The sequence below is a fragment of the Hirundo rustica genome, chromosome 12, assembly GCF_015227805.2.
Source record: "Hirundo rustica isolate bHirRus1 chromosome 12, bHirRus1.pri.v3, whole genome shotgun sequence".
Taxonomy (NCBI): domain Eukaryota; kingdom Metazoa; phylum Chordata; class Aves; order Passeriformes; family Hirundinidae; genus Hirundo; species Hirundo rustica.
In genome coordinates, this window is record NC_053461.1 from 20485248 (window position 1) to 20502595 (window position 17348).

A 17348-nucleotide genomic window follows, 5' to 3' on the forward strand; every position below is an offset into this window, starting at 1 on the left:
ATGACTGCTCCTTGAGCGCCCCTGGACCCAAACACAGGCTGCTGCCCCTCCTCTGCCCATGCAAAACAGCACCCAGGTTGGACTGAGGCTTTATTAAATACACCTGTGCTGCAGAGGCTGCTACTCGTTCTCCTCGCTGCGCAGTCTGGCGTTGGGGTTGGTGATCTTGATGGCGAGCTGTGCGGCTCTCTCCACGATCACCTTCCTGTTCTTCGAGGACACGTTGTGGGCAATCTCTGCACAGTACGACCTATTAGAGACAGATGGTGTTGGGCTTGGCTGCAGCAGCACCCAGAGCCAAGGCAAAGCCCTCCGGGGACATCCTACCACGGGAAAGGGTCAGAGCTGTCCTGCCAGCAGTACTTGGACACAGCTGAGCAGGGGGGCATCACTGCATGGGCACCGAACCATGACTGCCACCCCTCACCAAGCCTGACCCATCTGGCCTGAAGCAGGAGCTCCGCTCCAGCTTTTCTTGTGAATGACTCAGTCAGATGGAATCGTTAATTACTGTTCTTACTGCTTCGTAGCAAAAACAGGCACTGCAGCAGACTTGTGCCCAGGTCTGACCCAGAGCCCCAGTTTTGACTGTGGTTACCAGAGATGTGGCACAGCTTCGCTCGCCACTGTTGTGTATTTTTGCCAAGGGATGAGATTGCCAGCCCCAAGGCCTCTTTGTGCCCCCACCCTCCAGTGGCACTCAGGGAATCACGATGGCATCTGTGCTCTCAAAGGCAATGACTTCCGTCGTTTCACCCTGACCATGCCACCTCTCCCAGGTGAGAGTACAAGCCCCATACACTCACTTGTTGCTCATCATCAGCACTTCCAGCTCTTTCACATTGTGGACCAGGAACTTTCTGAAGCCCGTGGGCAGCATGTGTTTTGTCTTCTTATTGCTGCCATAGCCAATGTTGGGCATCAGGATCTGCCCCTTGAAGCGCCGGCGCACTCTGTTGTCGATGCCTCTGGGTTTGCGCCAGTTGCGCTGCACAAATGCACAGAACAGTCACAAAACGAGATCACCCTGAACACAGCTGGCCTAAAAGCTGTCTCCACCCCCTCGCTGCCCAGCTGCTGCAGCTTGGCACCAACCTGCTGGGCTTTCCTTCACTGCCTACACCAAAAGCACCCCAAAAGTTCCTGTCTTTGGAAACCTGCACCAACTCCTCACCTTGATCTTGACATAGCGGTCAGACTGGTGCCGGATGAACTTCTTGGTTCTCTTCTTGACGATCTTGGGCTTCACGAGAGGCCTGAGAGCAGGCATGGTGGCTGCGGGACAGAGTGGGGTGAGCGAGTGGCGTGGCCGAGGTGCGGTGCAGTTCCCCGCGCCACGCGTGTCGCAGACTGTCTTCCCCCGCGGGCCACGGCAGGCCGGCGAGGGAATGGGTCTTCATCTGCTGAGGCTCTGCCTCCCGCCTCCGAAGCTGGCAGAGCACTGGGAGCTCTCCAGATGCGATCCTGGGAGGCGCTGCGGTGTCATCCCCGCGGCCCTGCGATGCTCCTGCCCGGAGCCCGGCGCCGCACACCGCAATCGACAGCGACCGAGACCCCCCCGGCTCCGCTCGCCCACGCTCCAGAGGCCCGGGCCCGGTTCGTGACCGAGCGCTGCCCCGAGAGCGCGGCCGAAGCGGCCCCGCCGCCCGGGAAGGGGCACGGGGGAGGCCCCAGCACCGCCCATCCTGGGTCGCCCCGGCAGGCAGAGGAGCGGTCCCGGCCCGCGAGGGCCGCTTTTCGCGCCCCGGGGAAAAGATGCGGCGGAGGGAAAGGGAAAAAGGAGGGAAGCGGTCCGTGCCAGAAGCGCCGGGGGCCGGATGGACCCGGATGGCGCGGCCGGGACTCACCGGTGCCGATGGCGCTTCCACCGCGGGCCCGCGTAGGAGAGGGAGGAGCGCCCCGCGCAAGCGCTTATGGGACACGCGGGCGGTCCTGGCAGGGGCGGGCGGTCCTGGCAGGGGCGGGCGGTGCCGCGGACGCGCGGAACGGGGCAGCGGGCACCGGCGAGGCGGTGCGGAGGCCAGGCCGCCGCCGCAGCGCGGTGGCACTGGGCAGGGAGGTTCGGTCCGGCGGGGGCGCCCAGATCGGTGCTTCCCGCCCACCGCCCGGAACTGCGAGAGCTACGAAGCTGACAGGACCTGTCGGCGTCTCACCGCCAGGCTGTGCCCGCCAGCCACTTCCGCCAGTTTGAGCGGGCGGGCAGGCGGCACCTGGCGGCGCGGAGGAGCCGAGTGCGGCGGGTGCCCGGCTCCGGCCCGGGCTTCACCGGCCCCAGGAACAGCGCGGCGCTGCCCGAGAGCGGCCGCAGCTCCGGGAGTCAGAACCCGCCTGGGCCCCTCCCCTGCCGGAACGACACGGGGCCCGTCCCCGGATGAGACTGGGAAGGCACCGGGGGAAGCGCCAGCGCGGGGTCTGCTCTGTCCAGGTGTGCTCCCTGCACAGGCTCTCCCCCCTCAGCCCCTGTCCAAAGCAGGGAAGATCAGATCCCGGCTGCTCCGGCCGTGCAGGAGGTAACGGTGGGCAGTGGGTGGCTGTGCTCAGCAAGCCCCCGGCCCAGGGAGGCAGCCATGGGGACAGAGCTGCACTGCAAGAAGAGACAGGTACTACAAAAGAGGGACACGTTTATTAAAAAAAGAGCAATGACCCCAGCCATGGCATCACACAAATATTTACACCCAGAACGGTGAGGGCACCCGATAGGAGGCAGGGGGCCAGGTCACCCCCAGCTCAGCTCAGTCGATGCTCAGCCTCTCCCGGTTCTCCCACAGCCACGAGTGGTACACATTCAGCTTGTGGTCCTGTGGCTGCACCTGAGACACGGGGAAAATGTTGAATATTTACTAAAACACCTTGAAATAGCTCATTACTCCAACACTGTGAGTGTTGGTTTTCCAGTGCCAGGGCGTCAGTGGGATGCTGAAGGGCACCACCCACCTCCTTCCATTCGTTAACACAGAAGATTCTGTAGGAGTCATTGCCGTACTTGCCAATGCCGTGCAGCTCGATTGGGTACCGCCACGCCTTGCTCAGGTACTCACCTGCAGGGCAGGGCACAGCACTCAGCTCCTGCACACAGACCCTGCCCCCACTGCCTCCACACAAGGAGCACCTGGGCAGGACCCTGAGCCACTGTTACACACCTTCACTTTGGCACATTTCAAATGAAAACCACAAGTTTTAGGTGTTTCCTGGTGAATGCAGGCCATGAATCCCCACGGGTTATCCCCAAAGGCCTTCTGCACGTCACCAGAGCAACCCTGAACAGAGCCGCCCTGTAACAGTGCTGCAAACACAGCAGCAGTGCTGCAGGTGCTTGGGTCTCTTCAACATGTTCCTGGTCTCCTGCAGAACTCACCGTGGCTGGCATTGCTTTCCCCGTTCAGACTGGGATCAGCAGCTTTGCCTGTATGACACCAGTGGATCCCAAATGCTGCACAAAATAACTCACCAATCCACCCAACAGAGGAGAAGCCACAGAGCAGCGTTTGGATCAAAGCTCTTTGTCTTTTGCCAGCATAACCAAGATTGTTCCAGAAGTCAGGAAAACCCACCTGAGAACCTGATGATGGTTTTGGCTCTCAGTTCGTAGAGACCAAGAGGTTTGAGTAGCTCTGACATCTCTTTCCAGTCTGCAGCCCTGGCTACCTCAGGAGAAGGATACTTCTTCAGGAACTCCCAAAGCACTGGAATGGCCATTTTCCCTGGTGAAAGAATCCCATGAGCAGAAGGCTGGGATGGAATTATCCTTCTGCACTATCCATATGCTTTCTGAAGTGAGCTTTTCCAAGGCAGGGTACCAACTAAGGATTATTATTTCACAGTAACACAAGTTAAAATAAAGTTTCTTTCATTAATGCCTTTAAAAACTGACAGTTGTTTCAGCCCTGTAACAACTCCCAACATTTACATACCTACTCCTGCTACTCTACTTACCTGAAGTTTTGTTGAGAAATATGGTGGCAATGAGAAGCTTCCATGGATCATGGAAGAGTGTTTCTTGGATAAGATTGAAAGGAGAACGTGGAGGAGTCCATTTTCTGAGGGCCTTCCTTCTGGGTGGGCTGGGGGCTGTACAGGGGCAACACAGGAACATTTATTGGACAGGAAAGGATGGCTTTACCTATTCAATGAAAAAGAAAAAAACCCAACGAACTAAAATTAAGACCTCTGAAGCATTTTTGTGGAGGCACTGTGCGTAGATGGAGCCATGGCAGCTGCCACACAGCCTTTACAGGGCTGCAGGGGACTGTGTCCCACTTGGCACAGTGGCAGCCAATGTCAAGCTGCAAGGGCTTTTCCACATCATCACTTGATCCTGAGCCATCCTATTCTCTTCCCCATTAAAAAAAAAAAAAAAAAAAAAAAAAAAGTATTTCCCTAAATACGATACCTTCTTTGCTGTATTTACTGGAAAAATATGGACTCGTTTTCCTTCTCTCCACTTGTGTTCGTGGGACAGACTCTTCTGTAAAGAAACAAAACTTCAGCATTAGGAAAAAGGACCAAGTATTTTGCTGTCATGTTTCACACACCATTTCTGCTTTATGCTGTGATGGAAACAGAAGGAATTCTTCTCATGTACAGAACACATTTAAGGTACACAAATGTACCTTAAATCTCCTCCAGATTATTGTCTGACATTGTACAGCTTAATAGCTTGGCACAGTAAGTTTCAGTTTTGAGTAAGTCTGCATTAATTTCAATGCTGTTGGCTAAAAATGAGATTTGGATGTCAGAGCAGCTTGACCTGATGCAGAACACGTGGCCTCAACAGTTAAGAGAGGCCGGGCAGGACGTGAGGATTGGCACCACATTCTGCTCTCGCACACACGCACCTGGTGCCATTCTGACTGCTGGGAAACTTGTCCTGTCCCACGGCTCAGCATCCACCTCGGTGTCAGATTTAACATTCTGCTTAGCCAGATCCCCCGAATCTGGCACTCTCCCTGTCTCCAGTCCGGAGGATTTCTCCTCAGACCTCGCAGCAGGTGTGTCACTTGAGCATGGCCCCTCCTTTGGCAGGTGACCCAGCTCCCCCTGTGAGCCAGCCAATGACCTCAGCTGTGCCCTGGACATTCCTGACAGAGCTTTCCCTGCATCCACAGGGTCAGCACCTGGATCACCCCGGCTGTCAGCTCCACGCATGTCTGTCTGTCTGTGGCCCCTCTTGGTCTGAACACACTTGGTCTCCCGTGTGTTAGAGATTCTTCTCTGCCTCTTGCTCTTGGGGTCACCTTGGTTCCTCCTTTCTGAGCCCTTCCCACGTTTCCTAGTTTGGACACTTTTCCCATCTGCCCTCTTTCTTTTGATTTTCAAACTCTGCTCTGGGTTTGTTCCTTCCGTTACTAAATCCGTGCTTTCCACAGTAGATGTAGCATCTTCCAGGTGTCCATTCCCAGCCTGGATGTCCTGAATTCCAACCTCAGCACCATTCTGTGCATGCAGCTCCTGCAATTTGCTCTGACAATCCTCCTTTTCCAAGTCAGTCCTTGCAGCTCCCGTGCCATAGCTCCTCAACCCCAAGCACGTGTTCCTTCGAGGAGTTGTGAAATCAAAATCTGCTGCTTTCAGTGTTGTCTCCCCAGTTTTCTGTAAATACTCCACAAGTGCTCTTTTTGATCTCAGCTTCTTCCCTTCAGGGCTGTGATAGGAAAGGAAAGTAAATTAGCAATAACTTTCCCATTCTACTGCTCTTCACTCAAAAATCTTCAATAATACATAAGCACAACCCCAAAACAAAGGACAAAAACAGTTTTCAGGGCGATGTCTGGGCACATTTCTGTGGTTTCATCCAGAAAGGCCACACAGAGCTCACTGACAGCCCAAGCCTCACCTTACGAAGTAAACGTCGATCCTCCCGGCCGTCCTGCCCGCCCGCCTGCGGCTGCTCACCCGTTGCCACCCGCGGGGGGCGGCGCTGGGCCCCGCCGGACCGTGATCCCCGCAGCCGGGGCTGGGGCCGAGCCGTTCCGCCGCCGCCGCGCCTCGACTGCCGCCCCCGGGGCTGCAGGGGAAGAAGAGCCCGGGTAAGGTCCTGCTAACGGGGGAGCTCCGGGGACGGTGGGGGGCCTAGGCACGGATCCCCACACGACCCCGGGGCCGGGCCGACACCGGCCGCGCCCGGCTGACGAGGCCCGTACTCCGGCCCCGCTCTGCCCTCACCCGCCCGCTCCCGGCGCCGCCATCATCTCCCGCGCGCCGCTCACGTGACGCTCACGTGATGCTCCGCCGCCGCGCCGCGCCGCGCCCCGCGCGAGCGTCCCCTTCAAGGCTGGCAGCGCCCCCTGGCGTAGCGGCGGACCCACGGGCCCCGGGCGCAGGCGCGTTGCCCGTGGCAGCGGCGGGAGCGGAGCGGGCCCGGCCGTGCCGAGCCGGACCGTGGCGAGCCGTGCCGAGCCGTGCCGGACCGTGGCGAGCCGTGCCGAGCCGTGCCGAGCCGTGCGGGCTCCGAGGGATGCGGGCCGCGCTCACCTGGCGCGACAGGGCCGAGCAGTGGTGAGCGGCCCGGGCACAGGCGGTGTGAGCGGTCCCGGGTACAGCCGCCCGTGTGCCGGCCCGTTCCGCTCCGGCTGTTCGCGGCTGCGGGGTCGGTCCCGGCCGTGCCTCCTGCTCGGGGAGGTTGTTGGGAATCACAGCCTCGCTCTGTGCCCTTACCGGTGCTGGCCATTGCCGCATCTGACGGGCAAGGGATCTGTTTCTATCTCCTGACACGCCGTTCTTGGTTTGTTTGTTTCCCTCAGTATTTACGACATCGCGTTCAAGCCGGATGGGACCCAGCTGATAATTGCTGCTGGAAACAGGCTGCTGGTAGGGAAACCTTCCTGTCCTCTCTCCTTTACAGCTGTAGGAACGTGATTTCCTTCACATTAACTTATGAATATAACCTATCTGAAATCCCCTTATCTCTGTCAGTGCAGCCTCGCAGCAACATGCATATTAATGCAGACCAATTCTAAAGTGTTTAGAAGCTTTTCAATATTTCTTACCAAGTTTTAAGCTCTGTTTCCAAAAGTAATGAGATTTAAGTTATTTGTGTCATCTCATCCTCTTGTGCCGTGCCTGGGCTTTGAGATCCATGAACCTGCCCCTAGTCCTGGCGCAGAGTGCCACAGGGGCTGTGCTGGTGCAAGTTTTGTTAAAATCTCTGACAGGGCAGAGACTCAAACCCGTGTCCTGGCATTGTGGTGGCAGGAGAGATGAGGGAGGATTCACCTCGAGCTGTTTGTGGGTCCTTGGGGCTGCTGCAAGAGCTGCCCAGGACCAGCTGCTCACACGTCCTGCAGAGCTTTCAGATGGGGCAGGTCTAGGAACTGCAGGAAGGGATGGATGGGGTGGAGGGATGATGGATGGATTGTAGAGGTGGAGTTCAGCACTGCAGGACAGCAGGTGTTATCTTCAGGGATAACAGAATCATGTATTTAGTGATGCTCCTTTGCAGTGATTTATTATGCTTAAACATCAAATGTGTAGAAAGATGTTTTAACAGTAAAATGTAAAATATAAAAATAAAAGAGAAAAAGCCAATAAGATGTAAAACAAGCTGCCAAACAAGCTGTTGAAAAATGTCCTTTGTGCATGATATTTCTAGTACTGACTTCTAAGAAGTATCGTGTTACAGAAAGCTGTTTCTGTGCTAGAAAATGTTTTGTCTTGTATGAACTGTATGAAATCCGAGAAAGCAGATACGAAAGGAAGTGCATAATAGCTTGGCCTTCAGTAATTTTATATCCCAGCCCTCCCTGGAGATGTTTTAGGCCAGGTTGGATGGGACTTGGAGCAACCTGCTGTAGTGGAAGGTCTCACTGCCCCATGGCAAGGGCGTGAACTGAGTGAGCTTTAAAGTCCTTTCCCACCAAAATGTGGTTCTGCGATTCACTGAAGGGTTTTCTTGTGTAAGTTCTTTGGTTTGTATGTTTGGATTGGTTTTTTTTTCTCCCCATTTCAACAGGTATATGATACTTCTGATGGAACCCTGATTCAGCCTTTGAAAGGACATAAAGACACTGTGTACTGCGTGGCCTACGCCAAAGATGGTAAATAGCACCTTGGGGCATTGTTACCCTGGTTTGTAAAGTGCATCTCTCCCATTTGTGATTGCCCACTGAAAATGCAGAATTGGGGCTTGTTTCAGTCACAGGGGGGGTTGTTCTTTAACAAGTGCTGGGGTTTGTTGTCCAGTGGAGGGTGTGATCTGCTGTGCAGGTGCTACCTGCACCAGTACCTGTAAGGTGACCTGTGAACACAAGAGCTGTGGTCCCAGTGCTCCTCCTCTTTGATCTCAGTGTTAGGTTTAGCACTGGTGAAGTGTATATTCATGGGTAGTGTGAGGAGAAGGCTCACCTCAGAGATTCCTGTTTCTACTACTCATCTGCCTCTGAGTTTTATTCCTGTAGTTCCTCTCTTCCAGAGCTACCTGGTCTCCTGATCCTTCATACGTTACCTGCTCACTGCACTCTGCTTCCAGTTCTCTCATGGCCCACGACTCATTCAGTGGGACTCTCCCTGTGGGCTTGGGGTCTTCCTGCAGCTGCTGCTGTTTGGGTGATGGGAGTTCCTGTGACAGTGTACCAGTTGAGCCTGTCACTGTTCCCATCAATCTCCAGCCTGGGGCTGGAAGGACTGGCTACCGGCAAGGCCCTGGAAATGGTGCAGTACAGCCATTGGAACTCTGTGTGGCTGGGGAAGCACCAGCACACCCAGGCACACAGTGTCAGCCCCTTTATTACTTGAGCCTTGTCGAGTTCAAGAACTTCTTGGTCTCTCTTTGATTCAGTATTTGGAGTGAAAGTGATTCTTGTATCTGTGGGATTTAAATTATCTCTTAATTCCTAGGCAAGCGTTTCGCATCTGGCTCTGCTGATAAAAGTGTGATAATTTGGACTTCAAAGTTAGAAGGAATTCTGAAGTACACGTAAGTTATGCTGTTCAGTTCTGTGCTTCAAAAGCCGATTTTGATTATGCACTGCTGCAATTAAAGAGCATGAGCTGTTAGATTTGGGAGAAGGTTCACTAAGGTCAGAGAAAAGGGGTGATAGGGGAGGAGGAGGAAAAGAATGGCTGAAGTATCTGAATGAGGCAGGAAAGCAATTAAAGGTCCAAAAGGAGCTGGGAAATCCAGAGAAGTCTGTAAATTTAGAGGGCTGAAAGAGATCTAGGGAAACTCAGAAGAGGTCAGAATAAAATGAAACATAATGTGACCAGTCTTCTATATTAAACCATCATTCTGGTTCAAAGATCAAATTAAAGATGGGTTTGGCACTTTTAGAATATTTCAGTCATCTGGCTCTGTTGTCAGTCAGCCCTCTGAAGCCACAACTTCATGTTCTGTTTCCTGACTGCACATTTTTCAGGAGTTGGTTTGTGTTAGCTGGTCACTGCATAAGCACACTTGGTTCAGGATTTGGATGCAACCTTCAGTCATGTTTCACAAAGCACAGTCGCTGTAATGTTGATGAAATACAGTAAATCCTGCTACTTGGAGACAGTTTTTGCAAGGTTTATTACAGATTTACTTTACAGTAATAGCAGATTTACTTGATGTACTGTAAACCAACCCAATTATTTTGGCATCTGCTAAAGCTTTCAGCTCACTTGCTGAAAGTCAGAAAAGAGACATTTAAGAATGATTTATTGAAATCTCATTGTAATTTCATTCTAGGCATAATGACTCTATCCAGTGCGTTTCATACAATCCTCTCACTCATCAGTTGGCATCCTGCTCATCTGGGGATTTTGGTATGTCTTCTCCCTTGAACTTTTCCATTGAGACTGAATTCCATTACAGCTGGATAGCTAAGCTAACCACAGATAGATACAGCCCTATGACTTCAGAAGAGATGGGACACAAAACTACCTAATGTTCAGGGACATTGGATACTGATTTAAATCACTTAAATTCAATGGGAAAGGACAGTGTAGTGAGGGGTCACAGGATCAAACGTGCTGCTCTGTAACTGGATTTTTTTGCAGAGACACCCTCTGTTATTTAGATGGATTTTTTTCCCATTTAATAGTAAATAATATTTAAATGTTGTTCAAGCACTGGACAAGACTTTGATGCCTCTAAAATCCCAGCTGAGTTCTCTGACAGTATTAGTTTCCACTAATTGTGAACACTGGCACATACTTACTTGTCATTGGCTTTTTGTTTTCTTTCATCAAGGCCTGTGGTCTCCTGAACAGAAGTCAGTCTCTAAACATAAAACAAGCTGCAAGATTACTTGCTGTAGGTAAGTTTTAAGGGTTATCTGTGTCATTTAAGTTAGTTTCAATACAAACCAAGTAATATGGAAGCTTTAAAGAAAGGACTTTCCCCTCCTTCTTTTTCAGTAGCAAAGTCTTGGGTTATGCTTGGTCCTGTTAATAACCAAATCCTTCTGAGGGCATCAGAGACATATTTTGGTCTTGAGCAGCTGTCTTAGGTTATCTGTCCATCTGTTCATCTGTCTTGTGCAACAATAAAATGAAATGAAGCTAGAGGAAAAATAATTGCAATTATTGTTTGTAGCTCATTCCGTGTACTGTTGGTGTTTTCAGTTGAAGAAGGTATTACCTTTGTGGGGAACCTGAAGCAAGGATCCATTAACTGAGGTCATTCATCTGACTGAAGAAGAGACCAGAATAGACCCTAGTCCCCCTCTGTCCTACACCAGACAGTTCTGTCCAATCATGTTCTAAATGTGGCCTTTAAAGCATTTTGCTCTGCGTCCAGACTGCCATCCCGAAAATATATCTGTGATTTAGCACATGATACAAATATTACAAAATTTAATTTTTTATTTTATTTCTGTGTATGTTCTCGTTGTAAAGTGTGCTGTTGCTGTAAATGTGGATTTAGATGCGTAAACAAACCATAGGATTACTAGCCACTCCCAGAACTCCCTCTTAGAAATATACTTTAATCTCCCTTTCCTGTGTGAGTGTGCTATATCCCATCCTGCCTTCCTGCTGCTTGTTTGTAGTAGTTTACTCTTCAGTATGTATGTGTTTTCTCAGCTGGACAAATGATGGCCAGTACCTTGCTTTGGGCATGTTCAACGGCATTGTCAGCATAAGGAACAAAAATGGTGATGAGAAAGTGAAAATAGAGAGGCCAGGGGGGTCTTCCTCTCCAATATGGTCAATTTGTTGGAATCCTTCCAGGTAAATAATTTCATGCTTCCTTTTTTTCATGCTGAATAGATAATCCTTGGCTCATTGGTTGCAGAAAGGCTTGACTTTTATCCCTGCTGGAACAGGTTAATGCCCTGTGTGTTACCTTCTTTAAGTGATTGTATATTGGGGGTTTGGCTTTGCTGCCCGTCTTCAACTGTATGGAGAACTTGGGAGCAAGTTACCTTTGGATTAGAGACTTGGGATTCCTTGGATTGGAAAAGCACTTTGAGACATCGAGTCCAACCATTCTCCCAGCACTGCCAAGGCCACCACTGCCCTGTGTCCCCAGGTGCCACATCCACAGGGCTTTTAAATCCCTCCAGGGATGGGGACTCCACTGCCTCCCTGGGCAGCTGTGCCAGGGCTGGACAGCCCTTTCAGGGAAGAAATTTTCCCAACACCCAACCTAAACCTTCCTTGGCACAGTGTGAGGCTGTTTCCTTTTGTTCCTGGGAGCAGAGCCTGACCTCCGGCCTCAAGCTTTGAGTTATTCCTGTAGAGGAGACTGGTTTTGATTTTGTGTCCCCAAGCTGTTTTCTACAGCTTGGTTTAAATGACAAACTGCTGTCCTTTCAGTTTGGGACTTTTAAAGAGTAACATGAAGTGAGCTCTGCTATTCTGCTACTTGGTTCTGTTGCTCTAAGAAATTTGTTAATAGATTGCTGTAGAATTAGTACTTTTTCTTTTTTTTTTTTTTTTTTGGCAGAGATGAACGCAATGACATTTTAGCTGTGGCAGACTGGGGTCAGAAGCTTTCCTTTTACCACCTGAGTGGCAAGCAGGTATGTCTTAGAGAGTTTATTCAAAAGTCACTTGGTTCTGTTTTGTGTCCCACTGTCAAAATGTTTGTATACTGGTGCTTTATTAGTTACATTAAATGTCTTCTGTTTTTCCAGGCCGTTATGAGTCTACTTTTTTTTTAACCATTACTCCTTCAGTTCTTGTTTCTCACATAGCAGCTCAGCTGCTGTCTTGCAGTTCTTCCATTAAAGCCCTTACAACTCTGCTGACTTCTGTGCCATGGTTCACTGGTTTGTAGAGAACATCTTTGTGGGATTTTTCAGCTGGTTAAAGGGGTTTTGTGAGTTGTTGCATTCTGAGCAGAGTGGTTTGAGACTGGAGGGATTCTTGGACATATTTTAGAACTGCCTTTGGGAATCTTAATATAGCCAGTGGTTCTGGATATTGAAATGCCATGCATGGAGGAGATGAATGGTATCAGTGATGGCACTTGTTGCCTTCAGGAAAGACGAAACGATCCTTTTGTTAATGTTCCTGATTGTTTTGTTTTGTTTTGTTTTGTTTTCCCTTGTAGATTGGGAAGGACAGAGTGCTCAATTTTGACCCATGCTGCCTCAGCTACTTTACTAAAGGAGAATATCTCTTGCTGGGAGGTTCAGATAGACAGGTTTCTCTCTTCACAAGGGATGGGGTACGCCTGGGCACTGTGGGAGAGCAGAGCAGCTGGGTGTGGACCTGCAAAGTTAAACCAGACTCCAACTATGTGGTGAGTAGGGACCTTTTTCTAACATTTTCACAGGGAATTTGCTACTTAAAGTAAGATCATACATTTTCCACTTAGTTGCTTGGACATTCCTACTGAGGCAGTAGAACTTCAGCAGTGTCTGGGGAAGTCCTAGAACTGCCACTGGGATTACAAATATCCCACAAAAGTAAAACCTGAGCTGTAAGAGGAATAAGGAGCGTAACACCTGCTCTCAAGTGGTAAGGTGTTTGCTGCATTTTGATTAAAAAGCAGGAGGGAAAAATAATCAAAAATATCAGCTAATAACTTCTGGAATTGACGAAATCTAATTCCATGATGGGAAGAAAATGCCTACAGGGCAACTGTCAGCCCAGAGTGCTGCACTCTAGAGTCCTGTACAAGTTAGAAGAGAACTAACCAATTTTTAAAATGAACAAACACACCTTCTCCACAAAAAATCTAACCAAAACCCTACCCAAGTAAACCCAGGACCCCCACCAGCAGGGTGGTCTCCATGGTCTGTACAAGGATCAGTGCTCATTCTACTTTGCACTTGTACTGTGGTTAAATACGTGTCCATCTGTTCATTATGCAGGAAAAGGGACATGGTATTCATATAAACACCACACTCTGCCAATTCTCACCGGTAAGTACCAATTAAATAAAATTTCTCCCTTCTTCTGTTCAGGCAGTAGGGTGTCAGGATGGAACAATCTCCTTCTACCAGCTGATTTTCAGCACTGTCCATGGCCTCTATAAAGATCGCTACGCCTACAGGGACAACATGACCGATGTTATTGTCCAGCACCTCATCACGGAACAAAAAGGTAATTCCACACTTGCAAGCAGGCCAAGCAGTTTGTTTTAATTAATATCTGTCAGGATATTAATGGAATATATGCTGCATGTACCTGACAGACTGTTGTCACTTTGGCAGTCAAACCGTGGAACACACTTTGCACAAGGAGAGTGCAGACTTGGAGTGTGCAAGTTCAGCACTGATGAGTTTAATGAAAGATGTAGGGATTGGCAAAGAGACTGGGAGGGACAGGGGCTCTTAAAATAAGGTTTAAATCTCTGGAAATGAGATAAAAATACTATGTGTTATATTTAGCTTTTGTTTTCCGTACTTGTAACCTCAAGCATTTGTGCTTATTTTGTTTTTCGTTTCTGCTGGCTTTTTATGGCAAGGATTTGAAATACTGCTCCAGAATGTGCTGCTCATAGAGGGTGGTAAACTGTGACAGGGATAGTAGATTACATAGATGCAGAGCAGCAAACACATCTGAGCAGGAACGTGCTTTGAATTTTAGAGGTGCCCTAGGGAGATTCAATTTTAGTGTATTAGTTCTCTGATTTCTGTATGTTATTTTCGTGTCAGCTTATACTTTATAATTTTGGTGTTTTTTTCTTTCTAGTTAGGATAAAAGGCAGAGAGCTTGTGAAGAAAATAGCAATCTACAAAAACAGATTAGCCATCCAGATGCCAGAGAAAATCCTGATTTACGAGTTGTACTCGGATGACTCTGCAGATATGTACTATCGGGTGAAGGAGAAGATCATAAAGAAATTTGAATGTAACTTGCTGGTGGTGTGTTCAGATCACATTATTTTATGCCAGGTATGTGCCTTAAAAGCTAGAGCAGTCCTGGGGTGTGTTCAGCGTTCAAGGCAGCTGTCCCAGTCAGTGGCTGGCAGGACGTGACTGTCCTGCGGGAGCTGCTGCAGCACTTCCCAAGGCAGTCGTGCTGTGCCCTGCAGGTGCCCCAGTGCTCACCTGCTGCTGGGCAGCGCCTGGGCTGTGGCTCTGGTTCAGGAAAGGAGGTTCTGTAGTGAATTTGATAAATTAGCACAGAATCCAGAGGTACTTCTGGGTGGGAGAGAACTCCTAGAAAAAGACTGGGGATGTTCGTTTTCGTTTGCTCTTAGGATTGAAAAATCTTAAAGAATTCACCCATTAAATTGAGTATTTGACTTCATGATTTTTAAATGTAAAAGTAGACACACTTGCAAGTATAGATATAAACATCAGACACAGATTTTTGTCTTCACCTCCAGGCTGTGTTTTCTATCTTACTATGTCCTTAGGAGAAGAGATTGCAGTGCCTCTCATTTAGTGGTGTTAAAGAGCGAGAATGGCTGATGGAATCTCTTATTCGTTACATTAAAGTAATTGGAGGACCTCCAGGAAGAGAAGGCCTCTTAGTTGGTCTGAAGAATGGTCAGGTAACACATTATGTCTGGTATGTGTCTTTCCACTGCAAATAAAATGTGTTCTGTGCTCTTAAAGGGAGACCTTAGGAGCAGCGGCCTAGAATTTTATTTGACAGTCTCATTTTGGGATTAGAAATTAATTACTTCTATCTTTCACGTTCTCTGTCAGTTAAATTCATACAAATGTGTTTAACTGTGTCTAGAAGTGTGTGAGTTGTTAGTACCAGCTGACAAAAATTGAATTCTCGGTGAAGAGAGCAGGTTTGCCTTTAGTGGGGGTTTGAGGCGTGTACACGTCTCCTGATGACCACTTGTGAGGGTGTGGCTGTTCTCCAGGTGTAGGTGCTGCCTGTTTCACACGCCAGGTGGCAGCTGGAAGTGACAAACTGGAGCCCAGAGATACTGATAGCAAGGAAGCTGAGATCCTGTGTGTCTTCTGTATGTTACATGTTCCTGTATTAATGAGATTGTGTGACTAGAGAATCCAGACTGATGCACGGTGTCTGATGTGTCTGTACAGGCTTGCGGCCTAGAGCACGTTGTACCAGCCAGTCTGCTCAAGAGACCTCAGACTGGAAGCATTTCCCTAATTTTATTGCAGTTTGTCTCTGAAAAAGCTTGCAATTTGACACTTCAGACAGCACTGAAGTTTTAACCCGCTGCACTGTTTCCAGTGCTGGGGACAGAAGTGTCTGGAGTGACTTTGTTTGTAATGTGCCCAGATCCTGAAGATCTTCGTGGACAACGTGCTGGCGATCGTGCTGCTGAAGCAATCCACGGCCGTGCGCTGCCTGGACATGAGCGCGTCCCGCAACAAGCTGGCCGTGGTGGACGAGAACGACACCTGCCTCGTCTACGACATCCACACCAAGGAGCTGCTGTTTCAGGTGAAAATCTACACTCCTTGGGGTTTGGGAAAAGGGGGGTTGGCAGGGCAGAAGTAGTTTGGCGCACGGGGCATCCCAAAAGTGTTGCTATGCAGAAATTCATGTAACTCGTTTAAGCTATTTATCACATCTTGTAGAATTTAACTGTGATCTGTTTATCAAAAGCACCCTCTCAGAGATGGTGAAGTAGGAATGAGAAGACATGAAATCTGTGTGAGCAACAGCTGAATAAAGAGCTCTTAGACATGTGACCTTTTCAGTTTAATTTAGAACTCTGCCCTGCTTCTCTCTGAAGCATTACAGTTAATGAGCATTTTAGTTTTATCATTACTACAAGCAGAATTAAAGCCTAAACATCTTTGTTCGTTGGGTATTCATAGGCTGTAAAAGGAGTCATGATAATGGTCTCTTCATTGGCAGTTTAGCAGTCCCTTATTAATGTTGATTAAATGTTTTCAGAACACACTGGATAGCAAGGATGGAGTGCTGCAAAGATAGGGTCTGCATCTTCCTTTGTGTAGTGGATTGAGAAATGATCAATTAAATGTGCTAACTAGAAATACGTTATTGTGGAATTTGGTACTATGTTCTACAAATTGATTGTAGAGATCACTAGTAAATACACATAAAAGGCAAGACAATTATAGCTGAGTATTAAAATGTAAAATACATCCCTATGAATCTGTTTAGGAATATTCTAGGCTTTAGGATATTGCAGATGTGAATAATCGATGTGTGTACACACCAGGCTGTAATGGGTCAAACACTCCAGCTAAAGGAAGCATGTTTCTTAGCAAGGATGTGATTGCATCAGTTGTGATCCTGTGATGTTTTGCTTCTTAGGAACCCAATGCTAATAGCGTGGCCTGGAATACCCAGTGTGAGGATATGCTTTGCTTTTCTGGAGGGGGTTACCTCAATATCAAAGCTAGCAACTTCCCTGTCCACCAGCAAAAACTGCAAGGCTTTGTTGTGGGTTACAACGGCTCCAAGATCTTCTGCCTTCATGTTTTCTCTATGTCAGCAGTTGAAGTTCCGCAGGTAATCCTTTAATCTCATTAAGTGTTGCTTTATATCTCATAAACATGAATGTTTAACAAGTGAAGAAGCTTTTCTGAGATTTACTTGTATTTCATTACTAAAATGATTGCAGTTCACACTTTCTTCGTTGTTATTTAAGTTATATTGTGTGATCTATTTTATTTTTGTTTATTTGGCATTCATTAAGCTATCTTCCTTTTTGCTGTTGGTAATTGTGTCTGATTCTCCCTTTCTACTTGCAAATGCACATAATCTAATATGGTGCAGGCCTTACCTCCTGCAGGATTTTTACTGTGTTCTCTCTATAACTTTTCCCCGTTGTAATTTCATTTTTATTGAATACATCAAATACTGTTTCATTGTTGGTTCATCTAGATCTCTTTAGGCAATATTTAAATGGAATATTTTAGTCTGAATGTGTAGTACCTGTGTGGTCTTTATATTCAAAATTTAGGGATCGCCTTCCATAAAATGCTGTTTTCTGTGTCATGAGATGCAATGGAAGTCAAAAAAACCAAAGCAAAAAAAGAAAGTAAAAGGGTTGTCCCTGTGCATCCAGGTGTGTG

The 17348-nt window shown here is 48.5% G+C and overlaps 3 protein-coding genes and 1 non-coding gene across 6 annotated transcripts in view; 1 reads left to right on the forward strand and 3 right to left on the reverse strand.

The window, feature by feature from the left end:
- Window positions 1-77: 77 nt before the first annotated feature.
- Window positions 78-2186, reverse strand: RPL32 (ribosomal protein L32). Its single transcript, XM_040075848.2, has 4 exons — window positions 1848-2186; window positions 1175-1275; window positions 807-988; window positions 78-250 (listed from the first exon to the last, which is right to left on the reverse strand). The coding sequence occupies exons 2-4, from the start codon at window positions 1268-1270 to the stop codon at window positions 121-123; spliced, it is 408 nt and encodes a 135-aa protein (XP_039931782.1). The 5' UTR covers window positions 1271-1275; window positions 1848-2186; the 3' UTR covers window positions 78-120.
- On the reverse strand, window positions 1339-1474 carry LOC120758511 (small nucleolar RNA SNORA7). Its single transcript, XR_005702926.1, has one exon. It is a non-coding gene; the product is annotated as a small nucleolar RNA SNORA7 (small nucleolar RNA).
- A 418-nt stretch (window positions 2187-2604) lies between the features above and the next one.
- MBD4 (methyl-CpG binding domain 4, DNA glycosylase) lies at window positions 2605-6185 on the reverse strand. Its single transcript, XM_040076557.1, has 8 exons — window positions 6163-6185; window positions 5834-6004; window positions 4836-5641; window positions 4391-4465; window positions 3934-4068; window positions 3552-3701; window positions 2935-3038; window positions 2605-2810 (listed from the first exon to the last, which is right to left on the reverse strand). The coding sequence occupies exons 1-8, from the start codon at window positions 6183-6185 to the stop codon at window positions 2733-2735; spliced, it is 1542 nt and encodes a 513-aa protein (XP_039932491.1). The 3' UTR covers window positions 2605-2732.
- Window positions 6186-6387: 202 nt separating this feature from the next.
- The window catches only part of IFT122 (intraflagellar transport 122), a 30324-nt gene continuing 19363 nt past the window's right edge, over window positions 6388-17348 (forward strand). For 2 of the 3 annotated variants that reach the window (XM_040076579.1, XM_040076580.1), the window contains exons 1-14: window positions 6388-6495; window positions 6741-6807; window positions 7949-8033; window positions 8833-8911; window positions 9659-9735; window positions 10163-10229; window positions 10996-11142; window positions 11861-11936; window positions 12470-12661; window positions 13329-13467; window positions 14059-14261; window positions 14729-14866; window positions 15577-15741; window positions 16585-16782. In XM_040076579.1, the coding sequence (XP_039932513.1) occupies window positions 6455-6495; window positions 6741-6807; window positions 7949-8033; window positions 8833-8911; window positions 9659-9735; window positions 10163-10229; window positions 10996-11142; window positions 11861-11936; window positions 12470-12661; window positions 13329-13467; window positions 14059-14261; window positions 14729-14866; window positions 15577-15741; window positions 16585-16782 (1674 nt within the window). In that variant the 5' untranslated portion in view covers window positions 6388-6454. Of the gene's footprint in view, window positions 6496-6555; window positions 6587-6740; window positions 6808-7948; window positions 8034-8832; window positions 8912-9658; window positions 9736-10162; window positions 10230-10995; window positions 11143-11860; window positions 11937-12469; window positions 12662-13328; window positions 13468-14058; window positions 14262-14728; window positions 14867-15576; window positions 15742-16584; window positions 16783-17348 lie in introns of those variants that run through there. The other variant, XM_058422213.1, reaches the window with a different exon arrangement.

What these genes read in the sequence shown, in the direction of transcription:
- RPL32 (XM_040075848.2), bottom strand. Translation starts at nt 1,270, where the DNA reads ATGCCTGCTCTCAGGCCTCTCGTGAAGCCCAAGATCGTCAAGAAGAGA. An exon ending in ACCGCTATGTCAAGATCAAG is followed by an intron (nt 989 to 1,174) that starts GTGAGGAGTTGG and finishes GCATTTGTGCAG; the next exon opens with CGCAACTGGCGCAAACCCAG. An exon ending in GTGCTGATGATGAGCAACAA is followed by an intron (nt 251 to 806) that starts GTGAGTGTATGG and finishes TGTCTCTAATAG; the next exon opens with GTCGTACTGTGCAGAGATTG.
- MBD4 (XM_040076557.1), bottom strand. Translation starts at nt 6,185, where the DNA reads ATGGCGGCGCCGGGAGCGGGCGG. An exon ending in ATCGACGTTTACTTCGTAAG is followed by an intron (nt 5,642 to 5,833) that starts GTGAGGCTTGGG and finishes TTCCTATCACAG; the next exon opens with CCCTGAAGGGAAGAAGCTGA. An exon ending in ATTTCTCAACAAAACTTCAG is followed by an intron (nt 3,702 to 3,933) that starts GTAAGTAGAGTA and finishes TTCTTTCACCAG; the next exon opens with GGAAAATGGCCATTCCAGTG.